The following is a 25,413-nucleotide window of genomic DNA, read 5'->3' as shown; positions in this document are numbered from 1 at the left end:
ATGTTTTTTTTTTTTTTTTTTTTTTTTTTTTTGAGCAATCACGATTGCTTATTGCTTTCATTTTACTGTTTTTGACATCCTATCATTTTATTTTCCCACCGCCACCCTCCGCACCATCACCGTCGACCGGCTCCTCACGAAGCTGCTCCTATAGCGAAAGCCGTTTCTTAGTTGCATCCACACACACGCGCATATATACAAAACTACACACACACGCGCACACATACACACACACACGCGCACACATACACACACACACACGCGCACACACACATACACATACACACACATACATAGACAGACACATACACACACACACAAAAAAATACACACAACTACCCACACATTAATGCCTGCACACAGACACAAACACACATGCCTACACACACATACACATACCCCCTACACACAAACACACATACCCCCCACACACAAACACACACGCCTACATACACACACTCGTGATTGCGAAAAACGTAATTTGAATTCAAGATGTCAAAATTCAAGTTAAAAAAAAAAAAAAACTATGCAGTTCCAGAAAACAATATTTCTTGACAAATAGGAAACAACCCCATCGCAACAAGAAGAGTTTTTTTTTTTTTCTGCATTTGCACTGTGTTGGCGGAGAAACTACTTTTACGGAAAACCTTTTTTTTTTTTTACTTTGATTAAAAATAAATATAAGAAGTTCAATTGCTATGTCGTCACAACCATATAACGCTCTCAAGTACACCAAGGGTGATTTGGTGTCAGAACGCCATTCCGGCACTGCTTTTCCGGAAAAATAAATTACCCTTTCGCATTAAATTAAACACGAATCAGGATTCAACTGGCGTTTCTGTTCTGAAAGTTACGAATTCACCCTTGCACATGGTCTATTTATTTCAAATATAAATTGGTGGCGGAAAAAAAAGTATTTATTTCTTTATCTCCGTGTCGAGTTAAAATTTATTAATCAAGTAGTAATACATAAATATTGAGTACATAAAAAGATTCTAGAATTGAAACCTCAAATGCATGGCAAAAACGTAAAGGTTCCATTCGTTTTCGCCGAATGGTAACGATCTGTTTGTTTTCACACCAAAATCACTTAAGTTTAAGGCTGCCATTAATACATTGCAACTTATAGCGGCCTCACTGATTTTTTTTTTTTTTGGGGGGGGGGGGGAGAGAGGAATAACTTTTTGCCGAATTATTCAATGACTTATCCGAATGCGAATATTTCTCACAATACACGGAACAAGGAACATCATGCAGATGGACTATGGGATGAAATTATTCAAAGGATAACAGTAAGAAATGAACGGACATACTTAAGGAAACCAAAATACCTTCATCTTCAGAATAGTCTAAACCAGTGTAGGGCATTGTGTTCATACGCAAAGAATATTTATCGTCATAGAATAAATAAATACCAATTTGAAAACCCAACTGAGGTGTGAGAGATTTGTCACGGAGACTTTCATTCATAAAGGTTTTTGGCAACATTCAAAATCTCGCCAACGCTGCGTAAAATTATTGGATAAGGTGTCTATAAAGTCTTGCATTGATACAGGAAATTCATTTAAAAAAGAAAAAAAAAATATTAATTTGAATTTTTGGCATCTTGAATTCAAATTATGTTTTTCGCAATCACGAGCGTGTGTGTGTATGTATGCGCGTGTATGTTTGTGTAGGCGCATGTGTGTGTTTGTGTAGGCACATGTGTGTGGGTGCGTGTGTGTGTGAGTGTATGTATGCATGTGTGTGAGTGTTGTGTATGCAGTGCTGTGTGTGTGTGTTGGTGTGTGTATGTATGCGTGTGTGTGTAGGATATGGACACAACCGGGACACGGTTTTCGCATGAGGAGCAGCATCATGAGGCGGCCGGTCGATGGTGATGCTGCAGAGGGTGCTGGCGGGAAAATAAAATCAGCGTAACGCCAAAAATAGTCAAATGAAAGCAATAAGCAATCGTGATTGCTCCAAAAAAAAAGAAGAAGAAGAAAAATAAGATTTAAACTTTTTTATGTACCAGAGACGATTTAAAAGTAAGGTTCCCATCAATTTTATAAATGTACAGTATTGTCTATTCTCATTGAAATTTACATCGTTGGAAAGAAAAAACGTTTCTCTATTTTTATACATAATCGCCATCTTTTTCTGTGCATTATTGCCGAGGGTGCCTTAACTTCTGTATCGAATGTCACAGAATTCCACCGCCAGAGTGAGACATGACAGTCAACAAAACACTCCGTTCTTGATTGCAGTCCGGAGCTCGAGTCTAGTGATTACCACTTGTTTCCTAAGTGTAAGGAACACTTTGAAGGCCAACGTTTTCGGAGCGACGACGAAGTCAAAAAAGGGGTGAAACGCTTCTTCAACGGCTTGGCGCTGGAATTCTGTGACACTCGATACAGAAGTTAGGGCACCATCGACAATAATGCACAGAAAAAAAATGGCGATTATGTATAAAAATAGAGAAACGTTTTTTCTTTCCAACGATGTAAATTTCAATGAGAATAGACAGTGCTGTATATGAAGATCGGAACGTTACTTTTGGATCGATCCGCGTATATATTTTCGATTTTTTATTCTCATTTCAAAAAGGTTTTCCAGTAGTAGTTCACAAGGGTTTGCTTCCCTAGTCATAAAGATCTTTCGCATTATTACTAAGCCCATTCATTTAATCATTAAGGCTTTCAAAAAGCCTCATTAAATGTGATTCGTGAAGTTATTTAGACTTTCCCATCAATCCCGTTTCCGATTTAAGATAAATTCAACTTTTGCGTTTACTTTGAGTCCTTAGTACCGTGAGTTCATCGTTGGACCTATTTCTAAAAGCAGACCGGCACGCGAAACCATTCGAAATGGAAAGAAAGTCGCCGCAACTGTTTGCCAGTAAATATAAACCACATATCGATCTGAAGTTTAGATGCGACTCGAAAAATAAAATCTATTTCGAACCCATTTTACCGACGGAAACATCGCACTTAAGTGAAAAATCTTGAAAAAACATTGTAGAGAAGAAAAGTCGAAGAGAAAAAATTTAATAGAAAGAGAAGGTTTGATGCTCTCACTTTGATATAAACAAGGGGGAAAAAATAAAAGGAAAAAGCGAATGGCATGAAGGACAGAGAGAAAAAGTTGAAGTCGATTTGTCGGAGCTTTATTTTTTATTTGATAGTGGGAAGGGCAATTCAATAACACTGTAAGAATCTGTGTTGTAAAAGGGTCATTCCACAAAAAATCTGTTACTTTGTTCGGTAATAATTTCGAAAGGAAATGAAAAAAATTTTTTGCTTAAGAAATCACACATACGGTTGTAAATAATTCAAACACCAAAATTTTGCACATTGCCTTTTTAAATTATTATTTGCACTAACAATGCACTAAGTTGTCACATGAGGAACAATATGTCCGTTCTTGGAATGATCTAAAAGTAATCATATTTTTAATGCATATATGAATAAGTGCAACATTTCTTAAAACTCAATACTGCAAATCACAGGTATGAAAAAAAGAATCTTTCATTACTACTACCATAAATTTCTGTTTTATTACCGCTACTAATTTTTCTGTTTTATCATTGCTATAAAACATTCTAAAACTACAGAATACAGTCAACTCTCGATAAATCGATGTCCCAAAAGAGACTGGCTAAAATCTTCGAGTTAAGGAAGTCCCACAGCCTGCTCAAGAGCTTGGGATCCAATGAAAACTTCGAGATAAAGAAGGAGCGTTCGAGTTATAAGGCTACAAGTTATCGAGATCTGACTGTAATTCTTAGTTTCTTAGGAGCACAACTGAAAATCGTGTCGCTATGGCGACTTGGCGTCCGCGTTTGTCGATCCCTCGTGTCATGAAATGCGCACAGGGTGCCCCAGTGATCTCCCAAAAATTTCCTTATTCCGCAAATTTTGTTTGACCAATCGGCGACTTTGGAAACAATATTGATTTTCTTTTAAAATATAATGCCTAATGTCTCTTATTATGTTTACGTATGTGTGCATTCGTTATGGATGTGGTTTTCACCATTCGGTAAAATTCGGAAAATTGATAAGTTCCTCGCTCCAAAATTTTAAGCTCGAGGCGCCCCTGCCTGCGGGTTGAAAATCAATTCACACGAACACAAACTAAAGCTTATTTTTTAACTCTAATGTAAATGTATAGTCAAAGGAAGAAGGTCGCTTTGGATTTTCCAAACATCCCAACAATATATATATATATAGTCATTATTTTACTTTCAAAATAAAACAAAATTAAAAACACAATAGTTCGGTGTTGGTTGTTAATACGTCTTGAGAAGGTATTCAAATCGGAGCGTAGCAAGAATTTCCTCACAGTCCACCAGGCAAAGTAAAGATAAACTTAATGCTTGGAATTGTAAATTGAAGCAATCGGAACTTAGCCAAGAAGAAATTAGAATTACGTTTTAACCTAACATAGACAATAGACTGTCAAACCTGCACAAAATGGATTAACTAACTAAAAACACCTTAGTGACAGAAAACAAAATTTCAATTTTCGTTATAGAAGTTGAAGTTTTTGCTTCAAGGAGTTGGGACCGGAGTTCACCCACGGTATATCTCTTTTCCAACGCCACTGATCAAAATACTTCCCAGCAGTCACAAGGATGTATTCATTTATTCTCTTCCATCTTCCGGTAATAAGTCGCTCAGTTATTTCCTGCGACTGTTTTTCCTTCCCTTGTCGCCTTCCAGATTGTAATTTGGCCACCGTCACTTATCGTCCAGACAGCTAACACGTTCCCTTGATTTATGGGAGACAAGAAGCTTCCATTCCACTATCACGCCCTTTTCCCTCACATTAGCCAATAAAAGCCCATCTTTTCATGATAACGGATGAGAGGGGTCGCATGATCTCTAACGTTTCTCTTTTACAGCTCTTTTTATGAGAGCAGGAGGAATTGCTATGTTGGAAAGTTAGTTCAATACGACGAATGTTGGATTGCGTAATTTCGCATGAATTTCGAATTTGTAACCAGAACAGAAGGTCATTTGATTGCCCCCCCCCCCATTGATAGGAAGAAGTGTTCCTCGCTTTTACAAAAACGAAATAGGTCTTTGGTCTTTAGTAGAATGTGTTCTTCATCCCCCCCTCCCTCAAGAAAAAAAAAAATTATAGATCCTGAAAAGCTTTTTCAGCACCTATGCATCAATCGTGACGTCAACAGTGTCTGCAGAATGTCTACAGCACAGAAAAAAATTGAGTAGATGGAGAATAAAATCATAGATTATGATGGTAACTTTATAATTGACTTTTGTAAATTCAATATGAAATTAATTAATGAACTGTAATTAGTAGTTTAAAAAAGCATTATCCCTAATATGAACAACAAAACCATGGATTTCACTGATCCCAAGAAATTTCTATATATTTTCTCAGCAGACTATTTTCCTTCACCGTTTTATAGGCGAAGAAAGCAACGCGAGAGGATACATTTGACTGCTGCGAGTTGACAAGACTGGAAGTGGGGTTTAATTCTAAGGCACTTTTTACGGACTTACACCGGAATATCTTTAAACTAAGCCCATAGAAAGAACTTTCATTTTTTGCAACGGGAAGAGTTTTCTGGTTCCGGGAGAGAGCATTTTTTGTAGCGAGATAAGAAGTTGTAAAAAGAAGAAAAAATGAAGTTTCAATGTTAAAAAAAGATTGGACATAGACACACAGAAATGTCCATATTAGTGTAAGAAAAGCTTTCGTTTTTGCAATCTCTTCACTGTTTGTAGGGATTTTTTCCTTATTCTAATCACTAAAAAACTCCTTTTCTTCGGGAATTTCATGGTTTGATCAAAATTCGGGACACATTTATTTTATAAAGGGCAAAAGTCTCATGAGTAAAAAATAATCTCCAACACAGGACCCCTTTCGAGAATCGCAGCAGAATACATATCAACAGAACATATGAAGCAGTGAGAAGCAAAGGGATGTAAGTAGCAAAATTAAAAATTTGGAGATAACCAGAACATATGGTAGGTAAATCTCTCCTCTGGTCTTGGGGCAAGAGCTAGTACTTGTAGTGCTGCTGTATAGCATGATTTAGAAACAAAATTAATGAAAGCCTACCCAGGACGTTATCTTTAAAAGCGTTTTACTCAAAACTTGAAATTGTCTACTTACATCCCATTGCTTATCACTGCTTCATATAAGGATATTATGGTACTACATAGAAAGGCCACCTACCTCTCCGTCGAGCAGCTCCCTCCGGTAGGCGAAGGGGGCCGGGTCCCCGCCCGTGGGGCTCCCCCTGTAGGGGGGCAGGGGCTCCCCTCCACCGGCCGCGAACACGGCCAGGTGGCGCTCCACCTCCTCGGGGTCGGACAGGATCCGGGTGGGCACGAGGGGCGCGCGGCTCAGCGCCGGTCCGGGCGGCTCGACGGGCCGGGCCACCACGAGCCGGACCCGCTGGCCGGACTGGCGGAGGACGGAGGCCACCTGCTCCGACCCCATGCCGCGCAGGTTCACCTCGCCGATCTGCAGGATGTGGTCCCCGCTCTGGAGGCGGCCGTCCTGCAAAGAAAGACGAAGATACGTTGTTAGGGGCCATTCATAAATTACGTAAGGATGATTTTGGGAATTTTTGAACCCTCCTCCCCCTATGTAAGGCTAGGTAAGATTTTTACCCCTCCCCCCACATTCTTGCGTAAGATTCCATTTCGTTTTTTTAAATAATAAAATAACGAATCTTACATCACTGGAATCGAAATTAAATTCACTATTATTAAATTAGACCCTTTTGTGTAAAGAAATATTTCCTAAGAATCTAGATTGAATGCGTTTTCGACATTTCTTTGCATATGAAGCGATACTAATTAAAAATAAAACATGCCATACATAGTGCGATTCTTTTATCATATTTTACACTATTCATTCTTTATAAAACAAATAAAAAAACAGCCCATCCTGATACGTTTCTTACTTTCCAGACGCAAATGAAATACAATCCCTGTCAAATCACTTGACCGCGCGATTTCGAATACAAAATGTCGACTTGGAAAATATTACTTACAAATGGTTTGACCTCCACCCCCCACTTTCCAAAGTGTATGTAGAGATTTTTCCGACCCCCCTCCCCTTCGAGACCCTTAGGTAATTAATGAATGGCCCCTTACGCATGAAGCGACAAAATCTCCGTCGCCCCACTCCTGCAGCTTACTTATACCTTCGTCGAGGGATAGATCCAAAATATTGTGGAAGTGAAGAGTACAAATTAAAAGAAAAAAAGTTTTCGATTCGTCTACAAAAGCAAAATATTCTCTCGCTCCTGACATATTAGGTGCCTCATAAATCACTTAATCAGAAACTTTATTTACTATAACAATTTGATGAACAAAATTCAAAACCACTAGTAATATATATGATTGTTAAAAAAACTACTCAAACTATTTCAACGTTAGTTAAACGTCATCGTCACAGGATTTTATTTCCCCAGTAAAAAATGCCTTAAATTTTGAACAATACAAGAGAGTTTCTCTCACTCTCTCTTTTTTTTTTCTTTGGTCTTTCAATAATTTTCAAATCATTGTTTAAAAAGTTTTCAATACAAACAACGTAATATTAAAAGAAGAAAAAAAAAGTGTTTTTGCAGTTCGATTTTTTAAAACTTACACAAGTAATATTAAAAAAGTTTTCAACACAAATAATATTAAGAGAAGGTGTACCGCAAAGATATTTATTTTTCATGCACGGCATCTATATGAAAGCAACTAACTAAGCGAATTAAAAGTTTAAAAGAAACAGCGGTCACAGTAATTCCATTAAATTGCAAAAAACGTAAAATGCTTTTATAAAACCTATGAAAATAATTTCATTATGGAATATAGCTTTAAAAAGATATTTCTTTCTTGTTTAATTAACTAAAAAAAGATCGAAGTTGAACGCAACGAAATTGAATTTATTAATGAGAACGTAGAAAGCATTTCTTTGGCAAACAATTTTTAAACAAACAATGACATCTTAAAATCCCTTGTTAGCTTCAGAAAAAAAAAATACATTTTTGCTTTTTTCTCTCTCTTTTTTAAAAGGAATTGGAAGAGAAGTACTAAAACTCGTCAGTTTTTCAAATTCCTTCACTTGATTCTGGTAAGTACTAAATGCATTTCGACAGATAACAATGCGTCTTCCACCCCCAATACACGTTCTTCCTTAATTGTTTGTGTCCATTTCTTTTTGTTTTAGCGTCATCAATTAAGGCCTGAGTGATCGACCAAGATTCAATTGTGGATAGAACTTGCAATACAAGTACGATCTTAACTTTAAAAAAAGAAAAAAAATCAATTTGAATTTTGATATCCTGAATTCAAATTATGTTTTTCGCAATCACGAGTGTGTGTGTTTGTGTAGGCGCATGTGTGGGTGCGTGCGTGTGTGTGTCTGTGTATGTAAGCATGTGTGTGCACGTTGTGTACGCAATGCTGTGTGTGTGTGTGTGTGTAGGCGTTCGTGTGTGTGCATGTGCATGTTGTGTATGCAGTGCTGCGTGTGTACGCGCGTGTGTGTAGGCGTTAGTGTGTATGTGTGTGTAGATGTGCGAGTTTGTATGTGTGTGTAGGATATGGACGCAACCTGGAGACGGTTTTCGCTATAGGAGCAGCATCGTGAGGACCCGGTCGACGGTGGTGCTGGCAGAGGGTACTTGTGGGAAAATAAAATGATAGCACGCCGAAACAGTCAAATGAGAACAATAAGCAATCGTGATTGCTCAAAAATGAGAACAAAAAGCAGTCGTGATTGCTTAAAAAAAAAGGAAAAGAAAGTGTAAAATACTTAATAATAATTATGCATGAAGAGGGATTTTTCCCATTTTGAAGATGGAGAAAATAGCAATCGACGAAGATAGACACAAAGTACAATTAAAACACGTTGAAAAAAACAAATTAAAATGGTCAAAATGAGAGCTATATTGAAAATGCAGATAAAATTGAAATGCTTACTGTGAAGAAACAAAATTCAATAAATATGGCTGAAATGATAGGTTTTAATTTTTAAAAAAACTAGGGGGCTCCGTCTCCTGCTCGCTGACGCTCACCAACCCACGAAGATTGCTTAGCAATCTTTGAGGGTTCGATAAGATGTCAATCGTCTATTAGGAAAAATCAGATTAAAATACGCGTTGCGGTTAGAACAAGATAAAAATTCTTCTCGCCCTCATGTAGAAAATGGAATTTAACTAAATAACTCTTTAGAATAAGAACAAAATTAAAATCACGCTCCCACCCGAAGGCAAAAAGAACTCCATAGAAACACGCACAATTAAACTATTTTTAAAAAAAAAAACCGCTTTGAAGAACACCCCTTTCTCTCGGTTTTCTATTTTATTTTGAAGCTTATTTAGTCTTCTCGTAACTTTTTAATTTAGTATTTTATTTTCAATTATTCCCTTTTCTTCTTGATAGTAAGTGTTATGACTAATCTAATGTTAGTCGTAACTAAAGATGAAAACAGTCGGAAAAAAACCGGAAAATTTCCGAAAAAAACGGGAAAAAAAAAACATTTTTCCGAAGGAAAATTGGAAAAATGATTTTTTTCAACTTTTCAGGAAGTTTTAATTAAAATTTTCAGCAAAAAGAGATTAGAAATTTCTCATACTTACAGTCTAATGCATTTTCCTCCCCCACCCCCTCCTTGTATATTAAAATTTTGTCTAACTTTGATAATGCAAGTTGTTGTATGATAATATAATTTGCATATAGATCGAAAAACATTTAATACTTTTCGCAAAAAAAAATTAAATAAATAAATAAAAAATAAATAAAGCAATATCCTTAGTGAAGAATTTATTTTCCTTCTTCATAAAGCAAACAAGCATACTTTAATCACAGAACTATGTTTCTGTTGACTGTGCAAACCAAATGTACAGGGTGCGGCAAAAAAAAAAAAAAAAACCTGGGCAAGCAATTTATGAAACTTTATTAAAAATAAATAAATTAACAACACAAAAAAATAACATGAGAAGACCTTTAGCAATCAATAAATTAATTAGTTTCAAACTGGTCACCTTTTCCAGTAATTCCGAAGTGCAACTGCTTACTGAAATTTTCATTCAAGTGCCGCAATTCTTTTACCTTTAATCAATCCTATTCCCTATAAAGCCATTAGTTTTGAGAGCTCAATCTTTTGTGTAGTTTAGGGTAGACCTTTCACTCTAAAGTTGACTAACGTCAAAAACAATGCGCCTTGCACCACTCTTATCTTTCTGGCTGTATGAACTGGTGTGGAGTCAAATTGAAATGTCCAGTCCACATTGCTGTGCTAAAGTGCTCTTAGGTCCACAGAAGTACAACAACTTCTGGTACACTTTTTGATTCATTTTGTAACAATCATTCACAAAAAAAAAAAAAAAAAAAGATTTTTTGTCGCTTGTGCTGATTCTATCAAAGACCAAGGCCGCCCATATGCCAAATTTTAGGGGGGGGGGGGGGTCAGATATTTTCCCCATGGTTTAGCAGGCTATTTTCCCCATAGAAACCGATTTCAGTACAGATAATTTTATTAAAAGTTTGACATTTTTAATAAATTATTCATTAATGGCTGGAGAAATAATATTTTTACATTATTGCAAAGGAAAAAAATATTGAAAGCAAGGAAGTTCTAATTTCTAGGGAGGGCATGAGCCCCCACTTGCCCAACTATATGGGCGCCCTTGTCACAGACAAAGCCTGACTTCGGATTTCGGCGATGTTTTACTGAAATGCTCACTGTTCGTATTTGTACTTTCCGGACACCGACTGTTATTTCTAAGCCACTTGAGGCGGCATACCGCATCAAATACAGTTTGTTGAGGCACAACAAGCAAACGAACTGTCATTCTACTTGCTTAAACAACTTTAATATAGCAGGTCTTTTGTTAAAATTGAAAGAAGACCGAAAATCTATAGACATTAACTAGGAGATACATTGTGTAAATTATTTTCTAATAAAATGAGAAACAAATATAACTAAGACACTCATTAAAATGAAATTACTTTACTTCTATTCGATAATGCAATCTTTGTCCGAGGTTTTTTTTTTTTTTTTTGAGCAATCATGATTGCTTATTGTTCTCATTTGACTGTTTTTTGGCGTCTTTTGATTTTTCCCACCGCCACCCTCCGCACCATCACCGTCGACGGTCTCCTCACGATGCTGCTTCTATAGCGAAAGCCGTCTCTAGGTTGCATCCATGTCCTACACACACGCGCATACATACACAACTACACACACACGCACGCACACATAAACACATACACACACCAACTCATACACACACATACTCATATACACACATACACATACACAAACAAACACATACACACAACTACCCACACATTTATGCCTGCACACAGACACAAACACATATGCCTACACACACATACACATTAGGGTGGAGCTTATTTTTCAACTATGAAAATATTAACCTCTTACCCTCTCATTTTGTTCTTTTGTATGAAAAAAAAATTCAGGCCATATATTAGCACATTTAAAGATTATTTAGAAGTAACTCAACAACTGTGAAAATTTTAACATTGCGGGATCTTTTTTTTTTTCAAAAAGCAAAGATTGCTTACTTTTCCATTATGTGTATTTGTTTTCAGTATTTTATTTTTGCTTCAGTTTTGAAAGCAAAATGACTGCAAAAGCCACAAGATCTCAAAATGACTTGTATCTTCTTGGTTGGTCAGTTCCAGAATTAAAAGATGGAAAATTGCCATCCTTGCGTATGGCTCTGGGACATTTTTTGCATCATCATCTTGAATTGAAGAAAACCGTAAGACAAGCTTCAACTCTGACCATCACAGAAATTGCCAAGTTTTGGCAAAAAGCTAGAATTCCTATGTGAGACAACCAAAATTGTCGAATGAAGCTTGAAAAACTGTATAAAGAATGGCAGCTTTTGAGGAAAAATAATGCTTGATGTTCATCAACACAGCAAGCTAAGGAATTAACTTTTCTCTCTAAACTAGAAGATCTTTTTGATGTTGCTCATGCTGATGTTTTACGGTAAAGCAGTCTTACAAGAAGACAAAGACTCTTTAATAGCACAAAGGAAGAAAGGTAGGTGTGGATCAATGTTTGGAGTTGATGAAAAGCTTGATATAAAAGAGAAAAAAGCTCTTGAACGAGAAACAAAAGCAAATGTCCGAATACAGCAACAGAAAATTAAAGAATTAAAAGATTCTATAGTGGAACTTGAATCATCTACTGATACTGATAGCAAATTAAGCTCAACGGAAGAAGGTAAGAAAATGGATATCACAAAACAAGCATCAAAAAGATCGAAAAGGAAGCGAGGGAGAAAAACTATAGTTACTCCCCAACTTGCTGCAGCTTTGGACAGAACAAAAGTGTCAGACCGAAAGGCTTTCTATATCATAGCAGAAACTGCAAAAAACTTAGGATTCAATATCAATGAATTTTCTTTAAATAAGGACTCAATTCGCTGTCAAAGAAGGAAGGAAAAAGCTCAGAAATATGCAGACATAAAGGCTAAGTTTCAACCTAACGCCCCTCTAGTTATCCATTGGGACAGCAAATTAATTCCTGATTCGTTGCAAAAGATAAAGTGGATCGCCTGCCTGTACTAGTAACTGGGAAAAGAATTCACCAGCTACTTGCAGTTCCCAAGCTTCCATCTGGGACAGGTGAGGCAAAGGCTACATCAGTATTTAAAGCTATTGAAAGCTGGGGAATATCAAACAACATACGTGCTATGTGTTTTGACACAACCAGTTCAAACACTGGCAGTAACTCGGGTGCATGTGTTCCTTTAGCGTGCAGGCATCATGTGTTGGGACTGATTATAGGTTCAGTGTTTCATGTGTGCAAGGGAGCCACATCTTCTCCTGAAATTCCATTATTCAAACGTTTCAAGGAATTTTGGAGCTTCATTGACACCGACCAGTACGAAACTGGAATTTCAATTAACGTAGTTGATGAACTGATAAAGGATATAAAAGATACAATTACTTATGCAAAAAAATACATGGAAGAGTCTTATAACCAACTAAGAGGTGATTATAAAGAATTAGTTGAACTTGTGCTTATTTTCCCCTTTCCTATCCCCGTTAGAGGTGTTAAATTTATGTCGCCTGGAGCCATGCATCACGACCGTTGGATGTCGAAATGTATTTATAAAGTCTCAAAATCTGGATGTTTAGATCACAATTCAGGCTTACATCTAAGGAAGAGAAGGGATTAACAGCTGTATGCATTTTCATTGCATGTGTATGCATGAAAGCATGGATATCAGCACCAGAAGCTGCAAGTGCTCCATATAATGACCTGTTACTAATGAAGTCTTTGATTGAATATTCGGCTATTCATACAAATATCTCGAAAGCAACTGCAAATAAGTTTTCCAACCATTTATGGTATTTAACAGAGGAATTAGTTTCGTTGGCTTTTCTTGATAGTCATGTCAGTGCATCTACCAAGATAAAAATGGTCAGTGCTATGATAAAACCAGCTAAAGAAAATTCTAAACAGGGTAAGATTGATCTTCAAACATTTGAGAACAAAAATTTGGATGATTTTGTAACAGCAAAGTCTATGTCACTGTTCCAGGCATTAAACCTGCCCGTAGATGATTTTTCTGTTGATCCAGCATCGTGGGAAACAAGAGATGACTACAAAGAAGCCAAAAAAATTATTCAAGCTTTAAATGTAGTGAATGATCATGCTGAACGTGGAGTGGCACTCATTCAGGAGTTCAGTGGACTGATAACATATGATGAAACGCAGTTGCTGTTTCTGCTGCAAGTCATCGAGAAACACCGCAGAATATACCCTGACATCAGGAAAGTGATTTTATCTGGGACTGTTTCAAAACAATAACTTGTCTCCAGAACTATGCCAGGTGCATTTTACAACCGAGAAACCACCTTCTTTCATGTCTCAATTGATTTACAGTGCTATATAAATAAATGTGTAACTATCACTTTTTGTCGAAATTTTCTCTATGTAACAAACTTCAAGTTCATTGAGCTACCTCTAAATATCAAAATTTTTCATTCAAACTTCATGTTTAGTGGTTTTTCATCAAAAGGAACAAATTAAAAGGGTAAGACCTACAAAAATTAAAACTTTATTTTTTCAGTGCAAATAAGCTCCACCCTAATACACATACCCCCCCACACACACACACATTCATACACACAACTACCCACACAATTATGGCAGCACACAGACACAAACACACATGCCTACACACACTTACACATAACCCCTACACACAAACACATAAAACACACACGCCTACATACACACACTCGTGATTACGAAAAACATAATTTGAATTCAAGATGTCAAAATTCTTTTTTTTTTTTTTTTTTGACACACCCTGTATACTGCCGTGCTAAGCACAAAAGTGAAATCTGCAATTGAGCTCAAGCAAAGAGATTGTGTTTTAAAGTTTGGTTCTTCCATATATTTGATTTAGATGTTTTTTTTTTTTTTTTTTTTTTTTTTTCAGAATTTATAAAAAAAATAAAAAATAGTTCCTGATGCAATGACCCTAAATCATCTTATTTAATAAGTAAAATATGAAACAGAGAAAAACTTGGTTATAATAACTCAGTTTTGTTCAAAAGTGTAGTTATGACTAGTTTTACTAATGTGCTTCGCGCGGCCGTATGAATAAACTGAAACTTCAGTTTTAAGTTTTGATTCAGCTTTAGAAACCATTACGCAGTTTCGGTTTGGGGTTTCTGTTGGAAAGGAAAAGAAAAACCAATTTAGTTTTGATTCATTTGGACCTAGACTGAATTGGAAAAAATCAAAACTCAATAGCTTTCATTTTCAGACAGTAAAGTTACATTGTAAGGAAGGGAAATCATACTTATTTTTCTTTCAAACAATATCAATCATGTATGGAAGTCAAAAATTAAAATTATTGTTTCAAGTTTAAAAGACAATCTAAAATGGAAAAATATAATTGCTATGATTAGACACATATTACATAATACTATTGCTTCAAAGACGACTTGACTTATTTCTGGTGTTTTACCAAGAAAGTTCTCAGTTATAAAACAAAAAGGTTTTTTTTTTTTCTTTTTCTAATTAAACTTACTTTTATGTGTATTTCTGTCAAGCAGAAAAAGAAGATGTGTGGATAGCATACTTTTTTAATGCTTAACCCTTTATGTGATCCAAGAGACACAGAGTTATTAAGAAACCCTATTTTTATTCATAGGAAAATCAATTTTCTTTATTTTTTCCAATTTTTCCCGAAAAAAACCGGTAAAAAACCGGTTTTTTTCCACCACTTCAAAATTTCAGGAAATTTTACATCTCTAGACACAACTGCAGCTGAAATAAAAATGATAAAATGATTGCGAGTAATTTCGTTACAAACAATCGTTTTTACTGTAATAGAACATAATTCTGCTTATTTACGAATGTGTTTTGCTTATTTCTCATATTACCCGAATGCATAAACAATCTTTTATCAGCCAAGGACCTTTTAAAAGTTATGGAACTCTTGATTGGCCAGTCGACGCAAATACGTTGACCACGTTATTTTCCCCATAGGACGCATTTGAATAAATTTCGTTCTATAGAAATTCTGAATTCACGCGTGCGTTTAAATGTTTTTAATTCCTCCATCCCACCCTTCGAATAATGCCTATAGAATATCTTGTTTCGAAATGAAACAATAATTAGGGCATGTAAAACAAGCTATAAAAGAGACGGATGACGCTTTTACGAGAGGCACACACATAAACATAGTCAGCAGTCTCTAAATTTTTACATGATCTCTAGCAGAGTAAAGGTTGCTTATATGCTACCCGGATTGCCTTTGATTCCAGTTAAACAGGATAAACTAGGTCATACTGTAAAGAGAACATAACTATCAGATATTCTTCTAGTAGTTACACACTAAGATGATATCTTAATCAATTATGGAAAAGTGGAAAGTAATGATATTCAACACTGTAAAACAACAGTCGATCTTCAGCTAAAACACGGAGTCACCCATTATCTGCATTCTGTTGATGATAAATAAAAGCAAAACAAATCCAACACATACATTTTAATCCCCCGTCTTAGAAATAGAAATGTCTTGAATTTATCTCAGATGTCAAATTCTAACATTAATTAATTCAATTACAACGGAATAAAAGGTAGAGGGGGGGGGGGAAGGAGATGATTCACTACCGAAGCTCATAAAGCATTAGAAGGAAAATGAAAACTGAATAAACTGAATTTGAAAGGGACGCATTTATGGGCTGAAACAGAAGAGGCATTTCTCGTTGTAGAAAAACGAAACGCTAATTGAGTGCTTTATCGTATTGAGCAAACTTGAAAAGCATTGAATTCAGACGGAAAAATTTGAGTAAATAAAAATAGTCTCGGCAAAGATAAATTGCAGTATTCATAAATTTCCTGCTGCCAAGACTCATTAAATTAATCTCAAAAACGAAATCCACTTTTCGTTCGGTACCCTGGTTTTAGCTCTTTTCAATTCTCCGCACAAAGCACCTCAGAATGGGAAAGATATCGCATAATTAGATTTATGTTTAGATTGTCATTTATTGCATGCCGGAATTGCGTCGGTATAAGTCTCTCATCTAAAAAAGTAGCATTATAATGACGGTTGAAAATAAAAGGTAATTAGAAAAAATTGAATCCAAGATAAAAGGTGGTCTTACAGTACATCAAGAAGTTATTGAAAGAAAAACTAAAGCAATTATACAAATGTTAAAAATGTTAAACTTGTTTTGTTAAATTGTACGGACATTTATAAACTACTAGTGGTACCCGCACGGATTTGCCCGTAAGAGAAAAATTAAAATGTCTTTTGGTTCGCCTGTATACTTACAAATAATGTATGGTGAATTTTCTCGCCAATTGGCTTGTGCCCATGTTACGGTTCCACATTATGATAATTTCGTAATTTACTCGTCCATCTTATGATATTTTTTTCTTTAAATTGGAATAGAAAAAGAACCACATCGAATTTTCGAAAAATCGCTTCGAGGTGCACACCCCCATGCTAAAAACTAACTTTGTGCCAAATTTCATGAAAATCGGCCGAACGGTCTAGGCGCTATGCACGTCACAGACGTCCAGACATCCTCCGGACAGAGAGACTTTCAGCTTTATTATTAGTAAAGATTTATAAAAACTATACTTAGGTCGGTAATTTCTACGTAAAGAAGTTGGCAGTTGGAAGAATGTAGCTTCTTAATCACCCGACAATGCTCCTCTTTCTTCCTTTTTTTTTTTTTTTTGTGAGGAACATAAAAGACCGAACGACATAGTCGAAGATTCTGAAACACCCAAAGCCCAGATTATGCACCCTGCGTGCAATTTACTAATGAAGGAGCTCCACTGTAAACTTGAAATAGCTACTTGAAGTATTTTCTTGAATATTTGAGCTTCATTTACACTGACTTTTCATTTTATTAACACGACAGAATGAATATTTGTCTTTGATTTTACTTTCGGATAAAAATTGCTTTTTAAAGACTATTTCTCAGTTTAGTTCTCTGTCATAATCCCTGCGTTTTGCTTCCGGCTTTAAACTGTTGCCACAAAAAATGAAAAATAATAATAAGTCATTTCTTTCACTTTTAAGATGCTGCTACAAACAATGAAAAATAACAGTAATCAGGAAGTTAATTTCGTAAATAAACTTATTTCATGACTAAACCTAAGCAATGTTGGGCACTCCGCTTGCTCGCGATAAAGCGCAAGCGTATTTTTGTCGCATCTCTATAATAAATGGCTCTTTTACTATTTAATAGACCTTCTACGAGTGGATAAATGTAATAAAATATTATAAAAGTGAAATATAAGCCTTTCATGTAGATATTTTACTCTAATTTTATAGATATTTTCATAACTGAAATTTTGTGAGCTCGTTTGCTTCTGTGACTGCATTTTGGAAGAAGAAAAATAGCTGAATTAGTTAATAATTCATATATTTTAAAACGTACTTGTTTGTTTTACTCAAATGAAAAGACTTTTTAAGCTTTAAATAAAAAAGCTTAAAAAGTTTTTTTTTTTTTACACTTGTTCAAAATTACTTTGAAATTCTAACAGGTAAACAGATGTTTTAAATTTCAAAGAGTTTCACCTAAAATAAATTTCAAAACAAAAAGACTTTAAAATAACATTTAAAAAAAAATATTTTTAAATCTAAAGATTATTTCTATAAACTTGGTTTGAACTAAAAAGTATGAAATAAAATAAGTATTGATTAAAACACTAAAAATATTGCAGTTAATCTTAATATCTCCATATTTAGGCTAACTCTAAAGCAGCCAGAAAAATTTTAATAAAAAATTAAGAGAAAAAGAAATAGGTGGTACACAGCTGTCTACGAATAAATTTTACCATACCGCCTCTGTTACTTCTTCTCTCAATTTTTAACTTCATTTTTTTCCCTTGACCCTTCATTCAAAGGATAATTACGGAGTTAGACTTCCACAGAATGGTTCGGAAGTAGCGTAATCCCGCATTACTTTCAAAATTATGTTTGTTACGGTTCAATGCTATACGCAGTTAACTTGAAATTGTAAGAGTCATCAACATTGGTGTGAATACCATACATGTCGTAACATAGCTGAACTCTGCGCCATGTTCTCGCAGATATTTTCCGACAAAACATCTGTGAATCCCCGATACTCTGCAAAATATCGGCGAGAACATGGAACAGAGCTCAGCTGCGTTATGACACGGATGGTGTTCTACCAATGTTTATGACTCCTAAGACTTCGAGGTAACTGTCTTACTACTATTATATATGCGGTTAATTAAGTTTTGTCTGTATGGATGTATGGATGGATGTTTGTTACTCTTTCACGCAAAAGCTACTGAATGGATTTTGATGAAACTTTACAATAATATAGTTTATGCATCAGAATAACACATAGGGTAGTTTTCATCCCGTTATGGGGGGAAAACCTCCCCTAGGGGACGATAAAATCCAATTTTCGTATAAATTCTCTAATACGAGGAAGAAAAAATACTTGCACATCTTAACATTATATGTTCATCGAAAGCTCTGATTTTTCTGCTGAAGATGGCACCTGTTCCAAATTTCTCAGTAGAAAAAAAAACGAGTTATGAGCTTTTTAGTTCCATGTTCGAAGCCTTTCCTCAACACAATATAGTATTTAGGGTATCATCTCAATTCCCTGTCGATAGCGACAATTGTTGTATTATTGACTATCTTTGCTTTTCATCTGACAGTCCAAGGCTTTTCTCAAGTTAAATTTCAAAGTAAGATTTTTTGCACAAGATAGGCAAATAATACATGGATTTGGCTGATTATTTTCCAATTTTACGCAACTTTGAGGCAATTAATGGGGTTTTTTAAGCACTTTTATTATACTTGACCTGTTTGTCATGGAGTAATCTGAGGCCTGGTTTTGCTTATATCTCAGCAACTAGATCACTTAAGAGACTTTAGGATTTTACTAAATGATTTGCCTAATCATAAGGTACAACTTAAAGCTGAAAAATTAAAATTCTGAAACAAAATTATTATTTCGATTAGGATGGAAAACAGCAAATTTTATTTACTTTCTCCATTAAATGTTTAAATATAAAACCCATTGTTACAAATTTTGTTGCCTTGCGACAGTAATATTTTCAGACCCCGAAGTGGTTTTTTGAGGGGAAAAAGTAGGAAATAAGGAATCAAAAATTAAAAAAGTAGGAAAAGTAGGAAAAAAATCGCTTAAAAAAGTAGGAAAAAATAGGAAGAGATAGGACTACACACACGTCAAGACGACTGACAATCATTAGTATGGAAAATAAACTAGTGGAAACAAAGATAGTAATTACAAAAATATGAAAATAAAATCTAAACAAAGAAATACCTTTCACCAATACAGTAATAAAATTTTTAAGTGTGAAAGAATAAAATGCAATATAGCGATCGCAAAAAAATAAATAAATAAATAAATAATAATAATAATAATAAAACTTCTATTTTGGTTCAATAAAACCATTTTTGTTTCAGATTTGTTTTGTCAAAAACGAAAACATTCCTTCAAGAGCATCCATTTATCATTTAAAAATACTATCACTTTCAGTTCCTGTTATCATAAACTATGATACAAAAGCAAAGCAAATATTAAATTAGTTTTAGTCAAAAATAATCAGCAGTTGACATGCATTCTTGCATAATCAGAGGCAGATGTTTGAATTTGAAAAAAAAAAAGGGAAAACGACTGAAAATACAGAACTAAAATAAATGTGTTCTGAAATATGGGGCATAAAATTTATAACAAAATAATTAAACTAAATAAATAACGAAATAAGTCAACTAAAGGGTTTGTACTATGTTATGTATTTTTAGCATTCAACATACATTTTTGTTTCAGGCACGTCATTTATGGGGGTCAATTTCTCCCCTCCCTGGCTTTGGAAAATTAATGCTTAGCTATACAAGTTTGTGCGTTTTTTTTTTTTTTGTTTGCAGATAAAATTTGCATTCAGTATACATCCTTCGCTAGCCACCTCCGGGGGGGGGGGAATCAAAGTGATGAGTCAGTTCTAATTTTAATCAAGCAATAAAAACGAATATTGTTTTAATGGTTTGATGATTTTTACCTCCTTCTTGTTCCAAAATTTTTTGGCACGAAAATAAAAGGAAACATCCATGCATGGTAAACATAACATTTTTATCAAAGACAAAGATCAGTTACTAATGTTTCTATGTACATAAAAGGGAAGGCAAATAGTTTATCTCAATCCTCACCATACAACAAAAATATTCATTCGGATATTGTTCACGAAATTGAGAGTGAGGGGGGGAAGCACTTGGCATCAAATGCCTGCATATATCTCTTTCTCCCCCCTCCCTTTGATCAGGCGCAATAAGTACAATAACTTACAGTAGATACGCCGCATCGGTATAATTGCCGCACCCCGAAAAGAGTTAAGAGTCTGTCAAAAAAATTTTAAATGCTCAGAAATGTCGCATTGCCAGAAACACAGCACATAAAAATGATGAGAAACTCCTCGATATTGATGATATATCAGAGTAGAAAATATCCATTAAAAAGAAAAAAAAAATGCATATTAATTTGTAGCTCTATCTCCCAACTTTTAAAAATTAGAAGAAATAAAAACAAAATATTGCATTTAAATTGATTTCCGATTTTTTTCTCCAAAAATTGGGAACGTTTTGCTCATCCAGGTTTTGCCGTTTTTTTTTTTTTTTTGCAAATACACTCTTTGCAAGGAAAGAAAATGAAATTTCATAAATTTTATAATCATGTTTACGATTTAGAATGAACAATAATCATATTTATGTACGAAAAAAGTTTCCGCGATTATTTTTGAAGTGGTCCGTTTTTGCGAATTTCTGTTAGATGTCGCTTTTATGTTGTACTAACATCAATAAAATATGTACAGTATACAAGTGTTTCCGTTTTTGTTTCCTTATGTCCTTTTAAGGTTTTACATTGCCTTTCTGTTTAAATAGAGCTCCATTTCACTTGTAATCATACAAAAAATTGGCGAATAGGAAATTCGGTTTTTCCCGCATTTTTTGAACAGTCGGCCGTTTACTTTAATTAAAGCTTCTAATTGATGGGTAAATAATATATAATTGCATCAGAATGTGCCAGTATCTATTTTTTTTTTTTTTTTTTTTAGTTTCGTTAATACAGTAGGACTGAAGTCAGGGCGATAAAAAGAAAAGTCGATCATAAACGCCGCAACGGCAAAAAAAAAGTCACTTACGAAAATTTAACTTTTAAACACACAAACGCCGCGGCGTTCCTTCCAGAAATTACTATAGTCTAGTCATTCAATGAAAAGCTAAGGATCCGCTTGTTCCTTTTACTTTTCAAAATCAAAACATGCAGAAAATTATCGGCGCGGCATTGTAAAAATAAGAATCAATGCACAATTAGAAGTGCTATACTAAAGAAAGAAAAAGTAGGAAAAAAAAGGAAAAAGTAGGAAAATAAGGAGAGAGCTCTAAAAAGTAGGAAAAAGTAGGAAAAATAGGAACTCTTCGGGGTCTGTATTTTATACAGTAATATTGGGTATCTGCCCAGTTTCGGCGACATTCATTTCCTCCCCCCCCCTTGATTTTCAGTTTTCATCATATCTTTTGATATATAAGGGGGGGGGGAGGCTATTTTAAATGTCGGCGAAACTAGGGAGAAACCATTTTTTGGTAATTATTTGATCTCTCTCTCTGTGTTGACCATTAAATTGAATCGATTGAAAAAAACTACATCAACGTGAGCGAAGCCGCGGGTAAAAGCTAGTGTATAATAAATATTTAACCATAATTACCAACGCCCCCTAATACTAAATGCTTATCGCTTTCTCGCTTTTAAAATAGAGCAAAAACGAACTCAAAATTGCTTGGAGTTCACTGCCATCTTTCGGAGATATCAGAAATTAATAGCGGTGAAATAAACAATTGGTTGATTTTTAAATTTAAACTTAGCATTTAATTTTAATTATTTGGATCCATCGTCGTTTGGATGCGTTCGTTGGATGGTCGGATGGTCGCTGGGCTGCTGTTTTCTGAATTATTACCATATATGTGTTGTTCACTTTTTAAGGAAAATGCGATAGGCATTCGCCTCGAACCGGGGGAGTTGAACTAACACAAGGTTGAAAATAGGGAAGTGGGGGGGGGGGGGGGGCTTAGCCTCCTTCCAGACCACTTTGCACGGTGCGCTGACTTTTAATAGATGTATACGATGAAAATAAAAACGGCATGGGAAAAAATCAAATCTAAGTAATCAATTTGCATTTTGAACTACACATTCCCAATTTACATCAACGGAACTGTTAAAAGGAGTGTAAAACAAGCCTCCGAACGTGCAGAACGATTAGCAATTTTCGTCGTTCAGGCTAAGTGATGAATCTAAAATTCAAAAGCGGCTTAAAACTGCTGAGAACAAACGAGCGAACTTCAGCAAACCGGTCACGCAGAAACAGCATCATGTTTTGAATTATTGATGGGACAAATTTGCGGATCATTGATGGCAACGAAAACTAGCTCATATATGAAACTGCGTAATTAACCTTCGCTAAGTACAGAGGTTAGTAGTAAACTATTATATTAATCTTTCGGAATATAAAAGCTGACATGGTTTCTAAGGAATAAAAATTGACATTATAAAGGTTTCACATAAACTCGATGTAGTCCCCATTTTCGAGGTGTTTAAGATTCAGTTTTGGATGATTATCCATACTTGGTTACCAGGTGTGCAACTTTTCAGTAAGCTTCAATTTCTATATCTTTTTTCTCTCTAATCAGAGAAGTCTTACTTGAATTATCGACTAAAGAGGTAATCTTCAAGAAAAGGGTAAGCTTTGAAGAAGTTTCTGCATCACCATAGTCTTCCAAAGCTCGAAATCAGATTTGCAATTAATTTTTAAAAATATAAAAAGTAATCTTCGTTAAGAAAAAATGTGACTTCTGAAAGTGTTTCTTCGTCGTCAGTCTTCAAAATTTCAAACTGGAAGTAGCAACTACCTCGGTTCTGCCTTCCATAAAGGTTTACCATACTTAGTCCGATTCATTTCACTGCGCGGGAATCAACATATTGGTAACAAAATACAATTAGAACCTCACTTGGTAACAAAATACAGTTAGAACCTTGTTTATCCGGTTCCCTTTCATTCGGATCAAATCTTAATAACTATGGACATAATCGCCGAAAAATCTAAAGTGAGGAAAATATGTCAGAGGTAGGGAGATAAAAACCGAGGTAAAATAATACCCGATTTCCGATGTTAATAAACGAAAAAGTACCAGAACTGCAGTGTATAAGCGGAGTACAATCACTCCTGCATCGCCTTAAATACGTTACAATGAAAAAAGAACAGACTTATTCACAATTTCACATATCAATCAAGCTCGCCCATATGCAAAATTTTAATGGGGAGGGGGGGGGGGCTCAAAAATTTTCCCCATGGTTTAGCAGGATATATTCCCCATGGAAACCAATTTCAGTACAGATTAGAGATTTTAAAATTTGGCATTTTTAATAACTTATTCATTAAAAGCTGGAAAAGAAATTTTTATGCAATTTTTGCAAGGAAAAAAAGCACTAAAAGCAAGGAAGTTCTCTTTTCTAAGGGAGTGGGGGGGAGGGAGCTTGAGCCCCCACTTGCCTCCTCCCCTATATGGGCGCCCTTGCATTCAATAATCGGAAATTTAAAAAAAAGTAGATGTTTCTGAAAGTATAGGGATTCCGGTATTTTCGAAGATGGAAATATCGGAACATAATTACCATTGAACAACGCGTCCCCGTTTACTTGAAAGGTCTGTGAAATCTTAACTGAAGAATCCGATTCACTTCTCCCCGCTTGAATCATCACCTCAGTTCGTTTGGTAACAGAAATGGTAATCTCCGTTCACTTCAAAGATCTGTGAAAGACATTTTAGTAGGTGAATTAGCCAGCTGAAATCTCTTTCAAGTGAACGTAGTGCTTTCCAAGTGAACAGAGATTACCATTTTTGTTGCCTACGATCCCTGCCTGATTCAAGTAGAATTGATGAAATTTCCAAGCAAACGGAGAAAACCATTTTCATTACCTAGTGAACATAGGCGCTGAATCTCGCGGATTTGAAGTAGCACCAGGACCTCACTGGAAAGGAAAAATCCTTTTTAGAATCGCAAAAAAGCTCCGTGTCACTTTCTTCATTACCACATGACGCATCTTTGTATGACCCTTGGCATGAAGATTAACTGTCGATCATTGCTTTAATTAGTTCACCCCGAGTTATACAAATAACTTCTAGCCGAAAAAGCGATAACAGTCTAACTCCATTGAAATTGGAGGGTGCGACAGAGTGTCACGTGACAATCAAACAAAATCCAACTTCATGTAGGCCAGTGGAAATACAATTGAAGTCAGTACTAGATGTCTGCTCCATAGTCGCCAAAGTCATCTGCCTTCAAAACCTGTTGCCATAGTCTACCAAAAAGAAAAAGAAAGAAAGAATATGTCCTCTTTAAGAAAACGCTTTACAGCCAGTTTTGAGCCACAACGACTACATATTAACGAAATTTAACTCCAATGCAAAAAAATTTTTTTATTAGGGCTGTTATTAGGAAGTAAATGAAAGCTATCAGACGAATTTTTAAACCAGTTTTCGAAGATAACAGCCCAGAGCAGATTTGACAGTAACACGCAATAAAAAGCAGAATCCGAACATTTAGCGAAAAGTCGTTTCAATTAAGCAAATATCGTTAAGGATTAAAGGAATGATCATTAACTGAATTCGTTACGCTAAGTCAGCAAAGCTTTAGCTAAAAATAAAGAAAGGGCAGAAAAGGGACTGGAGCAGCAATTGGAGCTCGGGATATATGGAATTAATTAAAAGTAATTAATCATTCAAACCGTGCGGTTAATCACAAGAAGATGTTTAATTATGAAGGATTAAGGATCTCCAAGCATAAACGAAGCATAAACAGAAAAGAGAGCTTTGAG

The 25,413-nt window shown here is 35.3% G+C and overlaps 1 protein-coding gene across 1 annotated transcript in view; it reads right to left on the bottom strand.

Annotated features, from left to right (window-relative positions):
- The window catches only part of LOC129216790 (patj homolog), a 692,348-nt gene that overhangs the window by 341,186 nt on the left and 325,749 nt on the right, over window positions 1-25,413 (bottom strand). Inside the window, exon 8 of the mRNA XM_054851005.1 lies at window positions 6,190-6,516. Coding sequence (XP_054706980.1) covers window positions 6,190-6,516 — 327 coding nt within the window. The remainder of the gene's footprint in view (window positions 1-6,189; window positions 6,517-25,413) is intronic.

Source organism: Uloborus diversus, chromosome 2 (assembly GCF_026930045.1).
Source record: "Uloborus diversus isolate 005 chromosome 2, Udiv.v.3.1, whole genome shotgun sequence".
Classification (NCBI taxonomy): Eukaryota; Metazoa; Arthropoda; class Arachnida; order Araneae; family Uloboridae; genus Uloborus; species Uloborus diversus.
The sequence above is the reverse complement of the archived record's forward strand: the minus strand, read 5'-3'. Positions and strand labels throughout refer to the sequence as shown.